This window comes from Leucoraja erinacea, chromosome 21 (genome assembly GCF_028641065.1).
Source record: "Leucoraja erinacea ecotype New England chromosome 21, Leri_hhj_1, whole genome shotgun sequence".
NCBI classification, from domain to species: Eukaryota; Metazoa; Chordata; class Chondrichthyes; order Rajiformes; family Rajidae; genus Leucoraja; species Leucoraja erinaceus.
In genome coordinates, this window is record NC_073397.1 from 36,377,690 (window position 1) to 36,398,183 (window position 20,494).

The window sequence follows — 20,494 nt, forward strand, 5'->3', positions numbered from 1 at the left end:
ACCACATCTGTGTTTCCATGAGCGCTTACTCTTAATTCTACCTAATTCGTAATGAACATTGCCTGGAACTTTTGCTGTTTTGGTCTCGACCTTACTCGCGAACATGTTGTTTAAGAAGGAACTGGAACACACAAAAAAGCTGGAGAAACTCAGCGGGTGCAGCAGCATCTAGAGCGATGGAATGGATGCAGTCTGTTTCGGCCCGAGTTGCCTATTTCCTTCACTCCATAGATGCTGCTGCACCCGCTGAGTTTCTCCAGCTTTTTTTGTGTACATTTAATTTTGTGTACATTTGGTGTTTATGCAAATTAACTCATCTAACGTAGTGAACAGCCTGAAGAAGGGTCTCGACCTGAAATGTCACGCATTCCTTCTCTCCAGAGATGATGCCTGTTCCGTTCAGTTACTGCAGCACTGTGTCTAACCTGGTGAATGTTCAGTTACCACATGTGTTCAGAGATGTGATATGAAGGTTTTGGATGTACAAAGATGGGGGTGGGAAAGTGGAGCTGGTGAGATGAATATTTGATTTTGGCCCGAAAGGGGTTTTCAGGGGCTGGGAACAAGGCATAGTAAATAAAGTTTAGGGTCAGATCAGTGAATATTCAACAATGTCATCGCAAGAGAGATGCGGGAGAAACAGAGCAGTTAAACACGGCCAGGCCAATGCTTGCACTTATTCAGCTGCGCTAGAAGGAGTACATCTGAGAGCAATGTGGAGGAAGGAAATGCAGATGCTGGTTTAAACCAACGATAGACACAACATGCTGGAGTAAGTCAGCGGGACAGGCAGCAGCTCTGGAGCGAAGGAATGGGTGACGTCTCAGGTCGAGACCCTTCTTCAGACCCGAGAGCAATGTGTAAAATGGTGGCAAAGCTTAAATCCACCTCAGGCTTTAGATCTGCTGTCAGCTGCAAAGGATAGGTCGTAGATTGGGGGAAAACTTTGCAGGCACTTTCCAGGCTAGCAAGGATGAATTAATCAATGATCATTGTATTATTCTCTGTTAGTTAGCACTTAACCTGATTCTTATTCCTGAATGCAACAAAGTTATTTAGTTATGAGCATGTTGTCACACAATCCATTATCTGCGGCGGGGGCTTTCAAATGTCACCTGCTGGGATTCTAAAATGCAGTGTTACTGTAAAAAAGATCACTCCTATTAAAGTCCAATAAAATCCTTACAAATGCTAATTGTAACACAGTTCTTCCAACTAATGGGATAATAATTAAACAACCGACTTAATTACACAAGTCCAACTCCTGATATGTCTCCCTTATGCCTACTTAACATTCTCAACTAAACTGAAGTACTTTAAATGCTGAAACTACTTATTTGCATAAAATTTCAAACCTCTAGACTGAGCCTTATCTACTTAGTTTCTGGACTAATTAGAACGGATGAAAGTCCCAACTGAACGAACAGGCTGGCTGGATGTACGAGTCATTTCTGGCAAACAGGTTCACTGAGAAAATTAGCAGCTGCAGTCCTGAGTTTTGAACTCTGTAAATATTCAGAACAAAGTCATTATACCTGCAAGTATATATACTAACAATATTCTAGGTGTGCCACCTGTTCTCAATTAGTTCAATGGATTCACTAACTGCTGCATTACAAACCAGTATACACCTTAAGAATCAAGTCAGTAAGGGCAGGAACATTTTCATTTCAAAATTCTTCACCACATGATCCTTTAACTCCAGATAATATTCCTGTGGTGGACAGTCTTAGTAAAATGTTCTCTGTTAAATCTGTAGTTCCCACGCTAATGCTGGGATTTCTATTTGGTGGTCCTTCCAAAATGCTCACAAACTCATTAAAATCAAGGAAATGTTTGCTCCGGGGCAAGTTGGAATGTGAACTAGAAATCTTTGGATGCAAAGGACTTACTGCACTGTTTGTAAATAGGCTGCACAATCAAAGCTACTTTGAAGTAGCGACTGGACTTTCTCTGGAGCAGCAGAAACTGAGGGAGACCGGACAGAAGTTCATTAAATTATGAGGTACAGAGACGGTAGACAGTCACAACCTTTTTCCCCCAGTGTGGAAATGTCAAAGATTAAAGGGCCTAGGATTAAAGTAAGAGGGGCAAAGTTTAAAAGCTGTGAGGGACAAGTCTTTAGACAGAGAATGTTGAATGCCTGGAACGCGCTGCCAGAGGTGGTGGTGGCGACATTTAAGAGGGTTTTGGATAGGTACATAGATACGCAGGGAATGGGGTGGAAGATTGCAACCTTCACGTGGTCCGCCCTGTTTCGACGAAAGCAAACAGCCCGGCGTGCACAATCAAAAAAGATCAAATAGAACAAGTTGTCCTACGATGTTGGGCTGTGCACGCCACACGCAAGAAGATGCAGGGAATGGAGGGATATAGATTATGTGTAGGCAGGAGGGGTTACATTTGGCATCAAGCTCTTGTGCCAAAGGTTCTTGTGATGTACTGTTCTCTAAAGCAATCCTCGTGTTGAAGATCTCATTTGGCCAGTTTGAGTTATAGAGTGATACAGTGTGGAAACAGGCCCTTCGGCCCAACTTGCTCACACCGGCCAACGTGTCCCACCTACCTGTGTTTGGCCCATATCCTTCCAAACCTGTCCGATCCATGTACCTGTCTAATTGTTTCTTAAACCTAGTCCCAGCTTCAACTACCTTGCAGCTCGTTCCAAGTTTTTTCAAATAAATTCATACCTATGATGTCATGACATTGCAAATTTTGATGAATGAACGTGGATGTCAGTCATTCCAGCTCACCACCATTCCTAGCCCTCTCCACCAGTTAATTAATGTAAGCTACATGATATCTGCAAAATGAATAAATATGCTGCAATCATGGGTAAATCTATCCAAACCCCATTCACCTCAAATTAATTTTCAAAGTATAAACCTTTCTGTTTAGTTCTTTAAAAAACTCTAATAACGACTATAATAATAAAGGCACAATCTCATGTAAGACATGACTTAAAAATAATAATGTGGAGTGTAGGAATCCCACATCCCCTCTTAGAATCTTGCATGTTTCAATAGACAATAGACAATAGGTGCAGGAGTAGGCCATTCGGCCCTTCGAGCCAGCACCGCCATTCAATGTGATCATGGCTGATCATCCCCAAACAGTACCCCATTCCTGCCTTCTCCCCATATCCCCTGACTCCGCTATCTTTAAGAGCCCTATGTAGCTCTCTCTTGAAAGCATCCAGAGAACCTACCTCCACTGCCCTCTGATTAGATTAGCCCTCATGTTCTTCAGCTCTGAAGTTTGCAGACCTAATCTGTGTCCTCGCCAATGGGACAATTCTCTCCGACCAGAAATGAACCTCTTTTGGAGATCTTCCAATGACAGGAACATCCTTAAGTACTGGACCGCAGGACTGTGGGTGTAGCCTCACCATCATGGTAGCCCTGTGCTGGACTGGTCAACGTTCTAACATCTAACTCGCAGTGCATTCATTCAAACATGTTTGTTTCCAACCTACCTATGATGTTTACAACAAATATAAAATCAAGCCAGCTTAATTTATGCAGTTCCACTTCCACCTTGCATAAAATCAATTTAATATTGTTGTATATGAATGGGCTGCAGACACTGGAGTAACGCTGCGGGTCAGGCAGCATCGCTAGAGAAAAGGAATAGGTGACTCAACAAGGGCCTGAAGTAGCGTTCCGACCCAAAAGGCCATCAATTATTTTTCTCCAGAGATGCTGCCTGACCTGCTGAGTAGCACCAGCATTTTGTGTCCATCTTCATATCACTGTAACCAGAGGAGGAAACGTCTCCACTACACAGTATTGATGGTAGAGGGTTACAATGTCCCTACCATTGCTGAGGGAGCCAGCCTGCAGTCCTCCAATAGTGCTGTGACCACGGTAAGCGTAATTCAGGCCTCCGTTGATGTACATCTGATCCTGTGAGTAGGTGCTGGTTGGCAGTGGGTACGCGCTGTGCGGGAGCTGGGCTGCTTCCCTGCCTTGTTGCGTCTGCTTGTCTAGTGCAATCGGTTCGTCCTGCAGAAAACAGCAGTCAGCAAATCCCAGATAGAGGCAGGCAGGCACAGACACAGACACACACACATACCACACACACACACACACACACACACACACACACACACACACACACACCACGTCACACACACACACACACAGCACACGCACACAGACACACGCACACACACACAGAGGCACACACACACAGACACACACACAGACACACACACACACACACACACACACACACACACACACACACACACACACACACACACACACACACACACACACACACACAGACACACGCACACACACACACACACACACACACACACACACACACACACACAGACACACACACACAGACACACACACACACACGCACACACACAGACACACACACACACACACACACACACACACACACACACACACACACACACACACACACACAGACACACACACACACACACACACACACACACACACACACACACACACACACACACACACACACACACACACACACACACACACACACACACACACACACACACACACACACACACACACACACACACACACACACACAGACACACACACACAGACACACACACACACACACACACAGACACACACGCACACACACACACACACACACACACACACACACACACACACACACACACACACACACACACACACACACACACACACACACACACACACACACACACACAGACACACGCACACACACACACACACACACACACACACACACACACACACACAGACACACACACACAGACACACACACAGACACACACACACACACACACACACACACACACACACACACACACACACACACACACACACACTGCGCTTCTCACTGTACCTGTGTACACCTGGTTATAAACTAAACTCACACTTAATGCAAGATAGACACAAAAAGCTGGAGTAACTCAGTGGGACAGGCAGCGTCTCTGGAGAGAAGGAATGAGTGAAGATTCGGATCTTCTTCTTCTTCACACTGAGGGTCTGAAGACGGGTCTCAGTCTGAAGAAGGGTCGTGACCCGAAACGTCGCCCATTCCTTCTCTCCAGAAATGCTGCCCGTCCCACTGAGTTACTCCAGTTTTTTGTGTCTATGGTTTAAACCTGCATCTGCAGTTTCATCCTAGGCATTGAAACTTAATGTGGTTGTCCACATGGCCGGAGTCAGTCAATGCCCTCCCTTGTTTTCCAGCCGTTCCCCAGCCGTTCCCCGCTGCTGCTACCTACCTGCTGCTGCTGGTAGGATTCCAGTCGCATTCGCTTTGCAGCTTTCCGACTTTCACTCTCACATGCAGCAGCCAGAATGTTCTCAGCCATCGCTGAGGTGAGGTGTGGAGGGGTGGGCCGTGCCTGGAGAGGAGGAAGTATGGATACGTTAAACACTGACGAGCAATCGGCCAAGTCCACTCCGACCATCGATCACCCGTTCACACTCGTTCTATCCCACTTTTACATTCACTCCCTACACTTTGGGGGCAATTTACAGTAAGTAAGTTTTGCCCTTGGTGCTCCACCCACAAGTAACAACATGACATACAGTGACAGTTACGAATGACTCAGAAAACACTAAACATTAATAATAATAAAACATTAATGATAAAACACCATTGATCAAGCATGTGAACCAACAAAATACCAGATCAAAGGGAATCAACAGAGGGCCAATAAACCTACAAACCCGTACGTCTTTGGGATGTGGGAGGAAACCGCGGCACCCGGAGGTCACAGGGTGATGTGCAAACTCCACACAGACAGCACACGAGGTTAGAATGGAACCCGGATCTCGGGAGCTGTGAGGCAGCCACTGTGCTGCCCAAAATGTGGGACATTGGGGAAAAAACCCGTTCAATCATAAGATCTGCTTGTAAATAAAATCTCTGCGTCCACGATAAATAGTTCCTTTTGTTTCCTGTACAGCAAATGGAATCTTTTTCAAACACTGAACACTATAAACAGATGTCAGATGAAGCTTTCCCAGAAACCGTACACTCCATGTAACAGTCGAGGCAAAGTACGTTTCATGAGACCGAACTCTGTGACCATGGCAATGACACACAGCTTTGTCTTATTCACATCCAGAATTAACCAGAGCATCCACACCATTATGCCACACACAATACAGCATGTCATTTGCAAGTAGGTGCTGGGGAAAATAGTTAATGTTCATATTTACAAGTGTGCAAATAAATGGCATCAAAGTATGTTTGCATAGTTTGTTGGGCAGGGAGATGGTGAAGGGTTTTGTAGAATTATCATTAAAACTGTTTCAGCACAGGTGCGGACACAGAGCTCAGGGCATCACCAGAATGAGAACACATTGAATCAAGATGCTCTCTGAACGCCTGGCACACATGAATCAGATCCCACGCTTACCTTTACTACAGATATTGCATCGCTTTTAGTGGATTGATACCAATGTTAATGTAGGAAGAAGAGAGAATGCGTTTTCAACATTTGCATGTATTTTGTGCTACTTTCAGTCATTAGGCCACAAACGACGGTGGAGGCCATGTCAATGGATGTTTTTAAGGCGGAGATTGATAGATTCTTGATTAACAAGGGCGTCTGGCCTACCCAAACGTCTCTCCCAGATGCGATAAATGTTTGTTTCAAAATGCTAATATAACACATTCATTTGTAGGATGTATAAAGTTGAATAAATTTTGGAGCGATATATTTGATATATTTACAAAGCTTTTCAAGTCAAGAATAGAACCTAATACGGAATGGATTAAATTGGAATAATAGTAGAAGATATCAATTTAAATAAGGACCAAAAAGTTTTTTTTAATTATGGGTTAATAATTGGAAAGAAATTGATACTTAAATTTTGGAAAAATACAGCTATTCCAACTGTTAAAATGTGGATTAGGAATATGACGGACATAGCACGCCTTGAAGAAATGAGACTCCGACTAATAGATAAATATGACCAATTCTTAAGGAGTTGGTCCCTTTTTATCGACTTTTTGGAATCATGTGAATCATGTGGAATCAGCGGTACCGTAAAGATTACTGATTTCAGGTCAGGTCGTGGATAGATCTACATCTCCGAATACAGATTTGAAAATTTCTCTTTTAAGGGTCTTTTTCTCCTATTTCTACTTTCCACTTTTTCTTTTCTTATACACACACTTCACGTTTTTCTATTTTCTACTATCTATTTTTCCTCTTTTTCTCTTCTCCAATTTTTTTTTTTCCCCCTTCTTCTTGTCTTTCTTCTTTTCTTCTCAAAAACATAAAACTAGAGGTTGTACATAGAATGTATAATTACGTTATGACATAGTTGGCACCTAAAATTAGGTCCCACTGTATTGTTTTGTATTGTACTAACTTCTAATAAAATAAACAACAAAAAAACAAAAAAAAACAAGGGCGTCTGGGTTTATGGGGCGAAGGCAGGAGAATCGGGTTGAGAGGGAAAGATAGATCAACCGTGATTGAATGGTGTGGACTTGATGGGCCGAATGGCCTGATTCTGCTCCTAAAACCTAGGGCAGTGGTGAGCACACTGGCAAAGCTGCTACCATTGAGATGCCCACTCTGGGAATGTAAAAGGTGTCATTGAACATGAGTAGTTTAGTTTAGTTATAGATACAGCGTGGAAACAGGCCCTTCGGCCCACCGAGTCTGTGCCGACCAGCGATCACCCCATACACTAACACTATCCTACATACTAGGGACAATTTACCTACAATTAACCTACAAACCTGCACATCTTTGGAGAATGGGAGAAAACCGGAGCATCCTGAGAACACCCATACGGTCACGGGGAGAACGTACAAACTCCGTACAGGCAGCTGCCGTAGTCAGGATCAGACCCGGGTCTCTGGCGCTGTGAGGCAGCAACTCTACCGCTGTGTGCCGCCCGTAGGAACATTAAAATGGTTAACATTTGTCCTTCGCCCAAAACAATGAGATAAATTACAAACAGTTTATTTCACTGCTGTTTGTGGATTCTTGTGTGTAGCGTGACTACTCTTGCTCCTGCATTGTAACAGTGGCCATCTTTTACGCATTGAACACAGAGTGCTGGAGTAACTCAGTGGATCAGGCAGAACCTCTGGAGTACATGGATAGGAAACATTTTGGAATGGGACCCTTCTTCAGACTGATTTAATCTGCCTCGCCTATCCATGTTCTCCAGAGATGGGATGTCAATGGAAGTAGCCTTGCCAGTGTGCCGTGCGCTCACTATTGCGCTGATGTGTCAGGCTGTGATACCTGCCCACCTCTTGTGATTGACACTGATTGGGGATGATCAGCCATGATCACATTGAATGGCGGTGCTGGCTCGAATGGCCTACTCCTGCACCTATTGTCTAATGTCTCTTGCAATGTGTTTCATCTCAGAATCTCGGAGATGAGTACTACTATTGATTGAGACAACTGATTGTTTTTGGACAGTTTGACATGAGATTGAGGAGATTACATCCTCCTTCCTCCAACTGCTCAAATAATCAGTCAAGAGTGTTCAATTATCATATGTACTGGCAACAGGACGATGCAATTTGTGCAGGAAGGAACTGCAGACGCTGGTTTAAATCGAAGATAGACACAAAATGCTGGAGTAACTCAGCGGGACAGGCAGTAACTCTGGAGAGAAGGAATGGGTGACGTTTCAGGTCGAGACCCTTCTTCTGAACGTGTCAGTCTGAAGAAGGATCTCGACCCAAAACATCACCCATTCCTTCTCTCCAGAGTTGCTGCCTGTCCCGCTGAGTTACTCCAGCACTTTGTGTTCAATGAAAGATTCCACCATCTGCAGGTCCTTGCATCTACATTTTACAGCTGGTTCATTACTTGTGAAATGCTTAAGTATACCCTGAGATTGCAAATGTCACTACATACATGTACGTTTCCATATGTTCTGCATTATAATAAATATTTCCAGGAACATACTTGTCAATGCCACTGCCACTAATCCTTTGTTGAGCTGTTTTATTCTTGAGCTGCTGTAAATACACTATTCATTTCATTCCGCTTCGTCCTTCCTTTATCCACAATCTTTTGAAATCACAGCACATCATACACTCTCCACCTCTAATGTGTTCTAATGAAAATTCTTGCCTCCTGTCTTTTTCTAATCTTGCTTTAACTTCCATATTTTTAATATTCAGGCTCAATAACTGACAATGACTAGTTTCCGATTTAAATTAAGTCATATATTGCGAAGATGAACTAACCTACACTTTATCATATCTTCAGGATATTTTAAATCTCTTTACAGTCCGTGGTTTAAAATGAGAGAGCACGAGAGTGTGACGTTCCCATCCCCATATCCCTTGCCTGTCATCCTGTGGTGAAATTGTAAATCGGTGTCAGTTTTGTTCCACAGTCTCGTCCTCAATGAGAAATAGATGAAAACTGCCCACAACTCATTTATAACAGGGCTCTTCAAAACAGCTGGGATTTTAATCCCATCAGCCTGAACTGGATTTAAACCCAGGTCACCGAGGTAAAAATAATACTGTCTAATCCAATGCAGCGCTCAGATCTCAGAGTTCAATTTAAATGCAAACGCAACGATGAACAACAAGACTACTTAATAACCTGCAGCCGTGTAGAAACACTGATGCTGTAAAGCATATGTCAAAATAAGACTCTACTTGCAGTTATTGCCATTCATTTTCGAAAACATACAGGAGAACAGAACATTTTCTTAACATCTAAAACGACTGGCTTACTGTTTGACATGCCATCTCTCAATGAGGTAGGAATGTATTTTTAAGTAAATACTTGGGAATAAGCATCTTACAATAAAGATTGATGAGAGAATCAGGCAGTCTTGGACGTGATAATGGAAATTGGAATGTAAATGGCAAATTAAATCTTGAAACTCCTCATTTTAATGAATCCCAAATGTCGTGGCAACATCCCCAGAAGGGTCAGAGATATCAGGCAGATTCCCACTAATCAGTCCTGCAGTACTTCTCCTGAAACTAATCAGCTTGCCATTTGGAGCTTAAATCTCCGCTCCAGGACAAATGTTATAGTGCAGGATGCTGCTTTCAGCCGAGTGTAATTTTATAGACATTTGGTTGATGCTGTGACAAAGTGAATAGATAGACTCTTGTACAATTAGTTGGAAAACTTGTGTGAAAGAGGAATTTCAAAACATGACATGAAGGTTCCCAAAACTTAGTATCTCGAATATCTAATAGTGGGAACAGACATTGAGGATATTAATATATATAGATAATTCCTTAAATTATCTAAAAAATTATGTTGCAATAAAAAAGTAACGCGTGACGCATAGAAATGCCTAATTTTATATTAATGACACTTTGACTGTGAATCTGTAAAGTAAAAGCTTCTGATTTATCAGCTGGTGTCTACAAATTGAGACATCAATCATAAGATCATAAGTAATAGTTGAATTAGGCCATTCGGCCCATCAAGTCTACTCTGTCATTCAATCATGGCTGATCTATCTCTCCCTCCTAACTCAATTCTCCTGCTTTCTCCCCATAACCTCTGACACCTGTACGAATCAACTGGGATTGAACCATTTTTGGACTACTTTCTGAGCATATCGATAGTATAGTTTAGTCACGTGTCACGTGTACTGAGACACAGTGAAAGGCTTTTGTTGCGTGCTAATCAGTCAGCAGAGAGACAATCCATAATTACAATCCAGCCATTTACATGATAAGGGAATAACGTTTGGTGCAAGGTAAAGCCAGCAACCACCGGTCAAGTATAGTCCGAGGGTCATCGAAGAGGTAGATAGTGGTTCAGCACTGCTCTCTGGTTGTGGTAGGATGATTCACTTGCTTGATAACAGCTGGGAAGAAACTGTCCTTGAACTTGACTGATAATTAAGCTTAAGATATACACAAAATGCTGGAGTAACTCAGCGGGACAGGCAGCATCTCTGGAGAGATGGGTGACGTTTCACGTCGAGACCCTTCTTCAGACTTAATGGGTGACGTTTTGGGTCGAGACCCTAATTAAGCACTGGATCCAATTTGATACGGCTAAACAGGTTTAATCTACCAACTCTGATTACGTGTGCACACTGAGATTTGTACGGAGGCCGGGAGTCTGGCGGCATGAGGCAGCGCTTGTACCCGCTGTGCCACTGTGCTGCCCCTGTTGCTTATGTTGGGCCCTACCTCTGGGCAAACACAGCGGCTCACCTCAGAGGAAGGAAAGCCCGGAGTCCGTCTCACCCTCCAGCAAGTGCGCTTCCTGCTGGCCGATGGCGGAGCTGCAGCAGCGACTGTAGACATGAAGAAGTTGGAAGCCCCCTCTTCCCTGTCCTCCTGTCTGAAGGAGGAGGTGTGTAGGCGAGATGCCTGCAGGTGGAAACAGAGAAAAGGGAGGGCAGGGTAAATGGAGAAGAGACGCGCACACACCCTGGCATGAAATTAAAATAAAGAAGAAGGGTCTCGACCCGAAACGTCAACCATTCCTTCTCTCCAGGCACGCTGCCTGTCCCGCTGAGTTACTCCAGCACTTCGATTTAAACCAGCATCTGCAGTTCCTTCCTACACATGAAATTAAAATTAATGGTTTCACATTAATCCTCTTGCACTTTTTTTTGGAAAGTATTTGTTTTTAATTTGATGAGGATTTTAAAAAAATGTTTGAGGAGCTGAACTTGACAATTGATTCAATGAAAAACAAAGCGGTGGAGGAACTCAGCAGGTCAGGCAGCATCTGTGAAGGAATGGTCTTTCTTCAGTCTGATGGCGCGGGAGAAGCTGGTAAAGGGAGGTGGGGGTTGGCAGAGCCTCCTCCCTCCAGATTTACCTTTCACTCATCCTCTTCTCTCCTGATCTCCTTTTCATCTCCAGTCTCTATCTATTGATGTATTGAATAGGGCTCCAAGGGCTGATGGAATCAATGGATTTGGGGAGAAGCAGGAATGGGGAACTGATTCTGGATGATCAGCCATGATCACATTGAATGGCGGTGCTGGCTCGAAGGGCCGAATGGCCTACTCCTGCACCTATTTTCTATCACTTTTCCCACGCATCTGCCAATCAACTCCCCCCCCATCTGTATCCACCAATCATCTCCAGGCTTTCCCCACCAACCTCTTTTCCAGTTTTCTCCCCCCACCCCATCAATCTGAAGAAGGGTCCCGACCCAAAATGTCATCAGGTCTGTTCCCAACACAGATGCTGCCTGACCCTCTGAGTTCCTCCAGCAATGTGTTGTGCTCCAGCTTCCAGCATCTGCAGTTTCTTGTGTCACCGTTTGACAATTCTTTGCAGATAATTCCACAACTTCATACTGACTTAATTAACAAATGACTACGTATAACTGCACGATTTCAGCCTGGGAGTCCTGGACTGATTCACCTGTTATTAATGGTTCTGCCTCCAAATGTAAGGATTTTACACTCTGGCTAAAACCCAAAGGTAAACTTTCCAGATCCATTTGGATGTTTTCCAGGAAGACCAATAGATTTATTTAAGAGTTGCTATTAGCTGCAATAAACCCGCCATGTGATCACAGCACTCTATTCAGCAAAGTTTTATCAGATCACATTCCATCTACATTTCAACAAACTTTCAGATTGACAGCTTCCCCACGTGACAAGTCATCACATTCAAGGGCATGTCTAATGTGAGATACGAGACCCTTCTGTATCTTTAGTTGGCCTAATCTTCATGCTGACCTAAGTGTTAGACAGTGCCAGACCTACTGACATCCCCACCATCAAATGATCTCAATAAAAGCAGCTGATATCATCAAAGACCCTCACCACACTCGCATTTTGCTCCTGTTCGGGATGATATAGACGGGAGCCTGAAAACTGCGAGCTCCAGATACAAGAACCATCGGAGCAGCACGGTGGCGCAGCGGTAGAGTTGCTGCCTTACAGCACCAGAGACCCGGGTTGGATCCCGACTACGGGTGCTGTCTGTACGGAGTTTGCACGTTCTCCCCGTGACCGCGTGGGTTGTCTCCGGGTGCTCCGGTTTCCTCCCACCCTCCAAGAATGTACAGGTTTGTAGGTTAATTGGATTCGGTCAGTTATAAATTGTCCCTAGTGTGTAGGATAGTGCAAGTGTATGGGGTGATCGCTGGTCAACACGGACTTGGTGGGCCGAATAGCCTCTTTCCACTCTGTATCGCTAAAGTCTAATAAAGTCTTCCCGCTGAGAAGCCGCGCGGGGCGGAGGTGGAGTCTCGTGGGCCGACAAAGCCTGCGGTCTCCGGTGCCTGGGTCTGCGGAGCCAATGGCCGGGGGCTCGGGTCAGCCCCACGCGGGCATCAGGAGAGGATCCGGCCACGACAGTGGAGAGGTTGGCGTGGCGGTCTGGATGATGATGGCGGTCTGGATAAGTAGACTAGACTAACAGGATACGCTGAAACCCACGGACACTCGGCGTGCCTCACCAGTTCGATGCCGTTTTTTTTCATCCGCCTGCAGGACTTGAGGTAAGTGCGTATGCGTTTCCGGGCTCGCTCCTGGAACTCGGGGAACTGCCGGCTGCATGACTCAATGATGGCCTGAATCTTCTCCTTGGGCTGTTTCGAAATGGGAACCATTCGGTCCAGGTTTTCATCCACAAACAGCCGCACGAACATCTGTTGAGAAATGAACACATTTAAAAAAGAGTCAGAGGCTTGGAGGTTGCAAGAGAGTGGCGCAACGTAGCGACTCTCTGCGTGTTCCCGATGTTGGGGGAGTCCAGAACCAGGGGCCACAGTTTAAGAATAAGAGGTAAGTCATTTAGAACGGAGACGAGGAAACACAGAGAGTGGTGAGTCTGTGGAAGACAGATCTCGCATCAGTCTGAAGAAGGGTCTCAACCCGAAACATCACCTATTCCTTCGCTCCATAGATGCTGCCTCAGCCGCTGAGTTTCTCCAGCATTTTTATCTACCTTTAAGAAATATGTTATTTTCTATATTTCCTGTTTACCACATTCCTACTTTTCTTTCTTGCTGATGTCAGGATAACAGGTCTGTGATTCTACATTTTCTACCTTCCTCCTTTCTTTAATGGTGAGGTTACATTTCTATTCCAAGCTGTGAGACTGTTGTCGATCCTGTGGTATTTATGTAGATGTGAACCAGAGAATCTACCGTCCTCACTGAATCCTCACTCAAAACCTTGCAATGCAGATCAACAGGTCCTGTGATTTATTGGCCACTAATTCCATTCATTTATCCAATACCATCTTTATAGCATTAAGATTCACTCACGTCATGGCCCACAGTGGCGCAGCTGGTAGAGCTGCTGTCTCACGCGCCAGAGACCCGTGTTCGATCCTGACATCGGGTGCTGTCTGTGTGGAGTCTCCCTGTGACTGCATAGGCTTCTCCCGGGAACTCTGGTTTCTTCCCATCTCCCAAAGATGTGTGGGTTTGTAAGATAATTGCCATCTGTAAATTGTCCCTAGTGTGTAGATGCGAAAGTGGGATAACATAGAACTAGTGTGTACGGGTGATCGATGGTCGGCGTGGACTTGATAAGCTGAAGGTCCTTTCCATGTTGTATCTCTAATTTAAACTAAGCTATCTATAATCACACATATCTGGGGCCCTTCAGAAGCCACGGTTTAGTACTGATGTTCATACAGAGCCAGAACTGCATTCAGTTTCAACTTTTTTAATATACTATGTTTCATGTGACACATTAGTTTCTGAGATAAAATGGACATATTACTGACTCTCACCTGCGGCTTTTTACGTGAATATCAAACAAAGATAGACACTGTTCTTACTCAGTTTGAATTACATTCTGAAAAATGCTGTTGAACTTGACATCGCGTTGAGAGATGCTGACATTAGTGGTGAAACAATCCTGGCATTATTCTTCAGAACTGTGGTAGCAAATCAACACGCCACTTAAAGGTATTGCATCTCAACCCCAATCAACTGGGATTGCAACTGGAATGGAAACAAGGGGCTTTGTCAAATTGGAACGGAACTGTTTAAACTCCAGATAGGAGCCAAGAGAAGCTGGTGTGAAGCCAGGTGGTGGTTCAGCTCCATTAACATAGGCTCAGTTTATCTAAGCTCAGCCAACATAAATCACAGCTGTGGCTCAGTCCGTATAAACTGAGTTTGGGTGGGCCAACTCAAGCAGGGGAAGTTAGTTGTCATTTAGATAAATGCAGCTCCATTTAAGGACAGAAAACTCACAGAGTCCAGAAGTGGTACACAGTAGTCCAACTGGATGTAGGTACACAAAGACAAAGATAGACACAAACAGCTGGAGTAACTCAGTGGGTCAGGGACCATCCTTCAGAGGTTCCGACCCGAAAGGTCACCTATTCCTTTTCTCCAGAGATGCTGTCTGACCCACTGAGATCCTCCAGCATGTGTGTCTATCTAAAGCAAACAAAAAGTGCAGCTCTAAAACAGTTGGAATAAACGACACACAATTATCTCCTGAAGAAATCATTCAAAAAAAGTAAATAATGACTCTACAATTACTGAAACTTTTCAGATGTACGTCTTCACATCTAAGCAGCCAGTTAAAATATATCAAATGAATTAAAAACAGACTCGTGAGCCCCCTGTTACAAGGATGGGATATTTTCTGTCAGTAGTGGAAGCTTTGAGAATGGGACTATATCCTGCTGATAGACACAACAAGCTGGAGTAACTCAGCGGGACAGGCAGCATCTCTGGAGAGGAGTGGGTGATGTTTCAGGTCGAGACCCTTCCTCAGACTAGAATCGAAACGTCACCCATTCCTTCTCCCCCTGAGCTGCTGCCTGTCCCGCTGAGTTACTCCAGCTTTTCGTGTCTATCTTCAGTTTAAACCAGCATCTGCAGCTCCTTCCTACATCCTGCTATATGTTTCCAACAGTTTGTGCTTTATTTCAGATTCATCGGCATCTGCGGTTTCTTGATATTTGTACATTTATGACTGGGCCTGGTTTGGGGGGAGTCCTGATCAAATTCACAAAACTAGTATGATCTCTATGCATTGATGATATCTCTTCAACGAGTTTGCTAACTGAGAACTTGCTGCTGCTAAGCAGACACAGCCATGAGCCAGTGGAGATAAAACATTTATATATTACTAAAGCCCATGGAAACAAACATTAAAGGGCCTGTCCCACTTTGCCGTCATTTGGTAGCGTGAGGGTAGCGTGGGACGGGCGCATGGAGTGGCGTGGAGAAGTGTGGAGTTGCGCGCGGTATCGCACAGCGCTCCAGGATTTCGTTCTGGACGAAATCTTCGTGCGCCACCGGACTGTCGCGTAAATGACGGCCAAGTGGGACAGGCCCTTAAGGGGGCAATCCTATCAATTGCGAACAATGCAGACTCCTTAAACATAAAGTAATAATTATCCCCAGGGTGTTACCCCAGCCAGAGTTCACGCCTCAACTTCCCTCAGGTCAGGCAAGGAGAGAAGATTAATCCTTCAAATACTCCTCCAGTTTTTTTTTGTGTACATTTTATCAAATATCTGAGTCTTTCATCTGTTTAAGAAAGAACTGCAGATGCTGGAAAAATCGAAGGTAGACAAAAATGCTGGAGGAACTCAGCGGATGAGGCAGCATCTACGGAGAGAAGGAATAGGCGACATTTCGGGTCTGAAGAAGGGTCTCGACCTGAAATGTCACCAGTTCCTTCTCTCCGTAGATGCTGCCTCGCCCGCTGAGTTTCTCCAGCATTTATCTCTACCTTTAAGTCTTTCATCTTCTTCTATGGGCTATAATGCACAAGGCAGTTACCGATAGTCATGTATTAGTGTTGTAGTGATCTTAGAGGTGCAGAAAATCTCAAGGGGAATAGAGAGGGTGAATTTCTCCCAGGTTCCCAATTTTTTTCTCAGGCTTCTCTATTTCCCCCAAGGTAGGGGATTCAAGAACGAGAAGGCATAGGTTTAAGGTGAGAGGATAAAGATTTGATAGGAAGCTGAGAGGGCAACATTTCGACATGTGGAACAATCCGCCATGAACTCTTTTCCAGAAAGCAACAGTTTATTCTTACATTGAAGGCCTTCAGTCGCTCGGGATCCATTCCCTCGGAGTCATTAATCTTCTCATTGTCTTCATGGTCATCATGTTCGTCATCATCGTCGTCTCCACCTCTGGTCATCGACAGGTCCTCGGGACAAGTCCCCAGAAGCTCGTTTCTCCCAGAGTCATAACTTCCTGAGCTGTAGGGCGGAGACTGGAACAAAATTACAAATCATTAGAAAGACTGGTCTTTAATATCTGAAGCAGTGACACCCACTGGTCTCAACGTACATCTTGTCAAAAGGTCTGATCTGCCACCATTCATTAATCAATAGATCCTGATTCCATTCGGCATATACTGCTTGTTTAAGAAGAAACTGCAGATGCTGGAAAATCGAAGGTAGGCAGAAGTGCTGGAGAAACTCAGCGGGTGCAGCAGCATCTATGGAGCGAAGGAAATAGGCAACGTTTCGGGCCGAAATCCTTCTTCAGACTGAAGCGTCAGGGGAAAGGCAAACGAGAGATATAGACCTGAAGGGTCTCGACCCGAAGTGTCACCCATTCCTTCTCTCGTTGCCTATTTCCTTTGGATTTCGGCCCAAAACGTTGCCTACTTCCTTCGCTCCATAGATGCTGCTGCTGCTGCACCCGCTGAGTTTCTCCAGCATTTTTGTCAGCATCTACTGCTTTTCATTTACACTATAGAATCGGTACCCAGCATACACAAGGAGCTCTTCAGTATATGCAAATGTATCAAGTGTTCAATAACTTATTTCATATTTGATGACAATGTCAAAACCCATACAGAACATAGGCGCTAATAAAAGTGAAGAACTTTGGTGCACCAAATGGCTCTGCTAGTTGATGCAATCCTCTGAACATTGCAGTTTGAACATAAATCAGCTGGAGTAGAGGAGATATTTGGACTTCGTTTCACACAAAATGATTTGGTGGATGGTGAGAGCTGAGGTAATATGAAGGGGAGACAGAAGGAACTGCAGTTCTGGAATCTTAAGGACACAAAATGCTGGAGTAACATGGTGTGACAGGCAGCATCTAGCTAAAGGAGAGTCTCGACCTGAAACGTCACCTATCCATGTTCTCCAGGGAAGCTGCCTGACCCGCTGAGTTAGAGCCACAGAGTCATAAAGTGATATAGTGTGGAAACAGGCCCTTCGGCCCAAATTACCCACACCGGCCAACACGTCCCAGCTACACTAGTCACACCTGGCAGCATTTTATCCATACTCCTCCAAACCTTTCATATCCATGTACCTGTTCAACTGTCTCTTAAATGTTGGGATAGTCCATGTTGGACCCCAAACTTTTCACGTTCAGTGTTAGACTAACCGGTCTAGAGTTACCAGCCTCTGTGAATCCATCGAGAAGAGTTCCTCCTCATGCAGTTTTAAAAGAGCCCCCCTATTTTCTGCAACTATGTCCCCTAGTTCTAGTTTCCCCGATCATTGGGAACATCCTCGGTGCATCCACCCGATCAAGGCCCCTCACGATCTTATAGTTTCAATGAGATCGCCTCTCATTCTTCTAAACTCCAAAGAGTAGAGTTCCAGCCTACTTAACCTTTCCTCATATGTCAATCCCCTCATTGCAGGAATGCCTCCTTCCTAATTGCTTGCTGCACCTGCATACTAACTTTCAGTGATTCATGTACTAATACCCCTAGATCCCTTTGCGTTGCATTACAACGCAGCTCCTCCTCATTTAGAAAATCATAACTTGCCCTATCATTTTTTTTTCCCAAAGTGAATGACTTCACATTTATTAGTATTAAATTTCATCTGCCAAGTTGTTGCCCACTCACCTAGCTTATCTATATCCTTTTTGCATATCCTCCTCATCCCCTACTTTTCCTCCCATTTTTGTATCGTCCGCAAATTTTGATATATTACACTTGGTTCCCTCCTCCAAATCATTTATATAAATTGTGAACAACTGGGGTCCCAGCACCGACCCTTGCGGAACTCCTCTGGCAGCTTGTTCCATACATCCATCACCCTTTGTGTGAAAAGGTTACCCCTCAGATTCCTATTAAATCTTTTTCCCTTCACCCTGAACCTATATCCTCTGGTCCTCGATTCACCTACTCTGGGCAAGAGACTCTGTGCATCTAACCGATCTATTCCTCTCATCATCTTATACACCTCAACAACATCTTATACAACTGCAACATGACCTCCCAACCTCTATACTCAATACTCTAACTGATGAAGGCCTATGCACCAAAAGACTTTTTGACCACCTTATCTACCTGCGACTCCACCTTCAAGGAACCAAGCAGCTGCACTCCTTAAATTCCATCAACCATTCCTCAGCCCACCTGGTCAATCGACCAACATCCTGCTGCAATTTTTCACAACCGTCTTCACTATCTGCAAAAACGCCAACTTATTTTTACTTGTTTACTACAGAGTGCTGGAGTAACCCAGCGTGTCAGGCAGTATCTGTGAAGGACATGAAGAGATGACGTTTTGGGTCAGGAACCTTCTTTAGACTCAAAGGAATTTGTAAATACAGTATCATCAGTTATTTTAAAATGTCTTCATGGACAGCTAATGGTATATCTAAACAATTTGTTGACTGGCATCACTGATATCTATTTGATTCTCACATTAAAGAATGTAATTAATGTAATAAAAAGGAATTGTAGATGATGGTTTACACCAAAGATAGACATAAAATGCTGGAGTAACTTGGCGGGTCAGGCAGCATCTGGGGTTTGGGAGATTGCAACCTTCACGTGGTCCGCCCTGTTTCAATGAATGCAATCAACCCAGCGTGCACAATCAAATACGATCAAATAGAACAAGTTGTCCTACAACTTTAGGCTGTGCATGCCATACGCAAGAAGAAGGCAGCATCTCTGGAGAAAATGGTTAGGTGACTTTTTGGGTCGGGACCCTTTCATAACCATCTGTCCCGTGTTCATTTATCTTCAGGGATTGAGTTTAAGTAGCTTTTATCCACGGGCCAGTAAATATTATTATGATACTTCAGCTTTGACTGTGACTCTTTTATACTGATATATGAAAATAAGGACTTCTCTGAAGTGCACGCCCTAAATAAAAGCAAGTGAGGTAAGTGCTGTAGATTTCTTCTTCTCTTTACAATTTTCTCAATAAATATTAAACGAGCTGCAATCTGGCAGCAGTTACAGAGTAGATGTGACAATGATAACTTCAATTCTATATAGACTGAAGAGCGTTTCTGCAGGTCATATGCTTCACTGCGGCTTTCCACCAAAATGTATTGATTTTTTTGTCAAAAATTGCTGGTTGCTTCAATGGCCGGTCCTTGGAGTATCGAGCGTTAATCCCAAGTCAATATCTCTGACTCATTTCTGGGTAGTCGAGACTCGGTCAGACTATAAGTAGACTAGACCCTTGTATCTAAATTACAGCTGTCAGAGATGCCAGCACGATAGAGTTCAACCTCTTCAGTCGTACACTATCTTCACTACACAATATTGTCCTTTGCAATGTTCCAATGTCAAAACACTGTAACCGTGCATAAAGCCTGTGTGTTTTTACGCAATTTGTCTGC

At 44.2% G+C, this 20,494-nt stretch overlaps 1 protein-coding gene across 3 annotated transcripts in view; it reads right to left on the reverse strand.

Moving 5' to 3' along the window:
- The window catches only part of nol4lb (nucleolar protein 4-like b), a 148,675-nt gene that overhangs the window by 7,365 nt on the left and 120,816 nt on the right, over positions 1–20,494 (reverse strand). For 2 of the 3 annotated variants that reach the window (XM_055652670.1, XM_055652672.1), the window contains 5 exons: positions 16,965–17,147; positions 13,403–13,594; positions 11,188–11,346; positions 5,273–5,395; positions 3,818–4,004 (listed from right to left, as the gene is read on the reverse strand). In XM_055652670.1, the coding sequence (XP_055508645.1) occupies positions 3,818–4,004; positions 5,273–5,395; positions 11,188–11,346; positions 13,403–13,594; positions 16,965–17,147 (844 nt within the window). The remainder of the gene's footprint in view (positions 1–3,817; positions 4,005–5,272; positions 5,396–11,187; positions 11,347–13,402; positions 13,595–16,964; positions 17,148–20,494) is intronic. The other variant, XM_055652671.1, reaches the window with a different exon arrangement.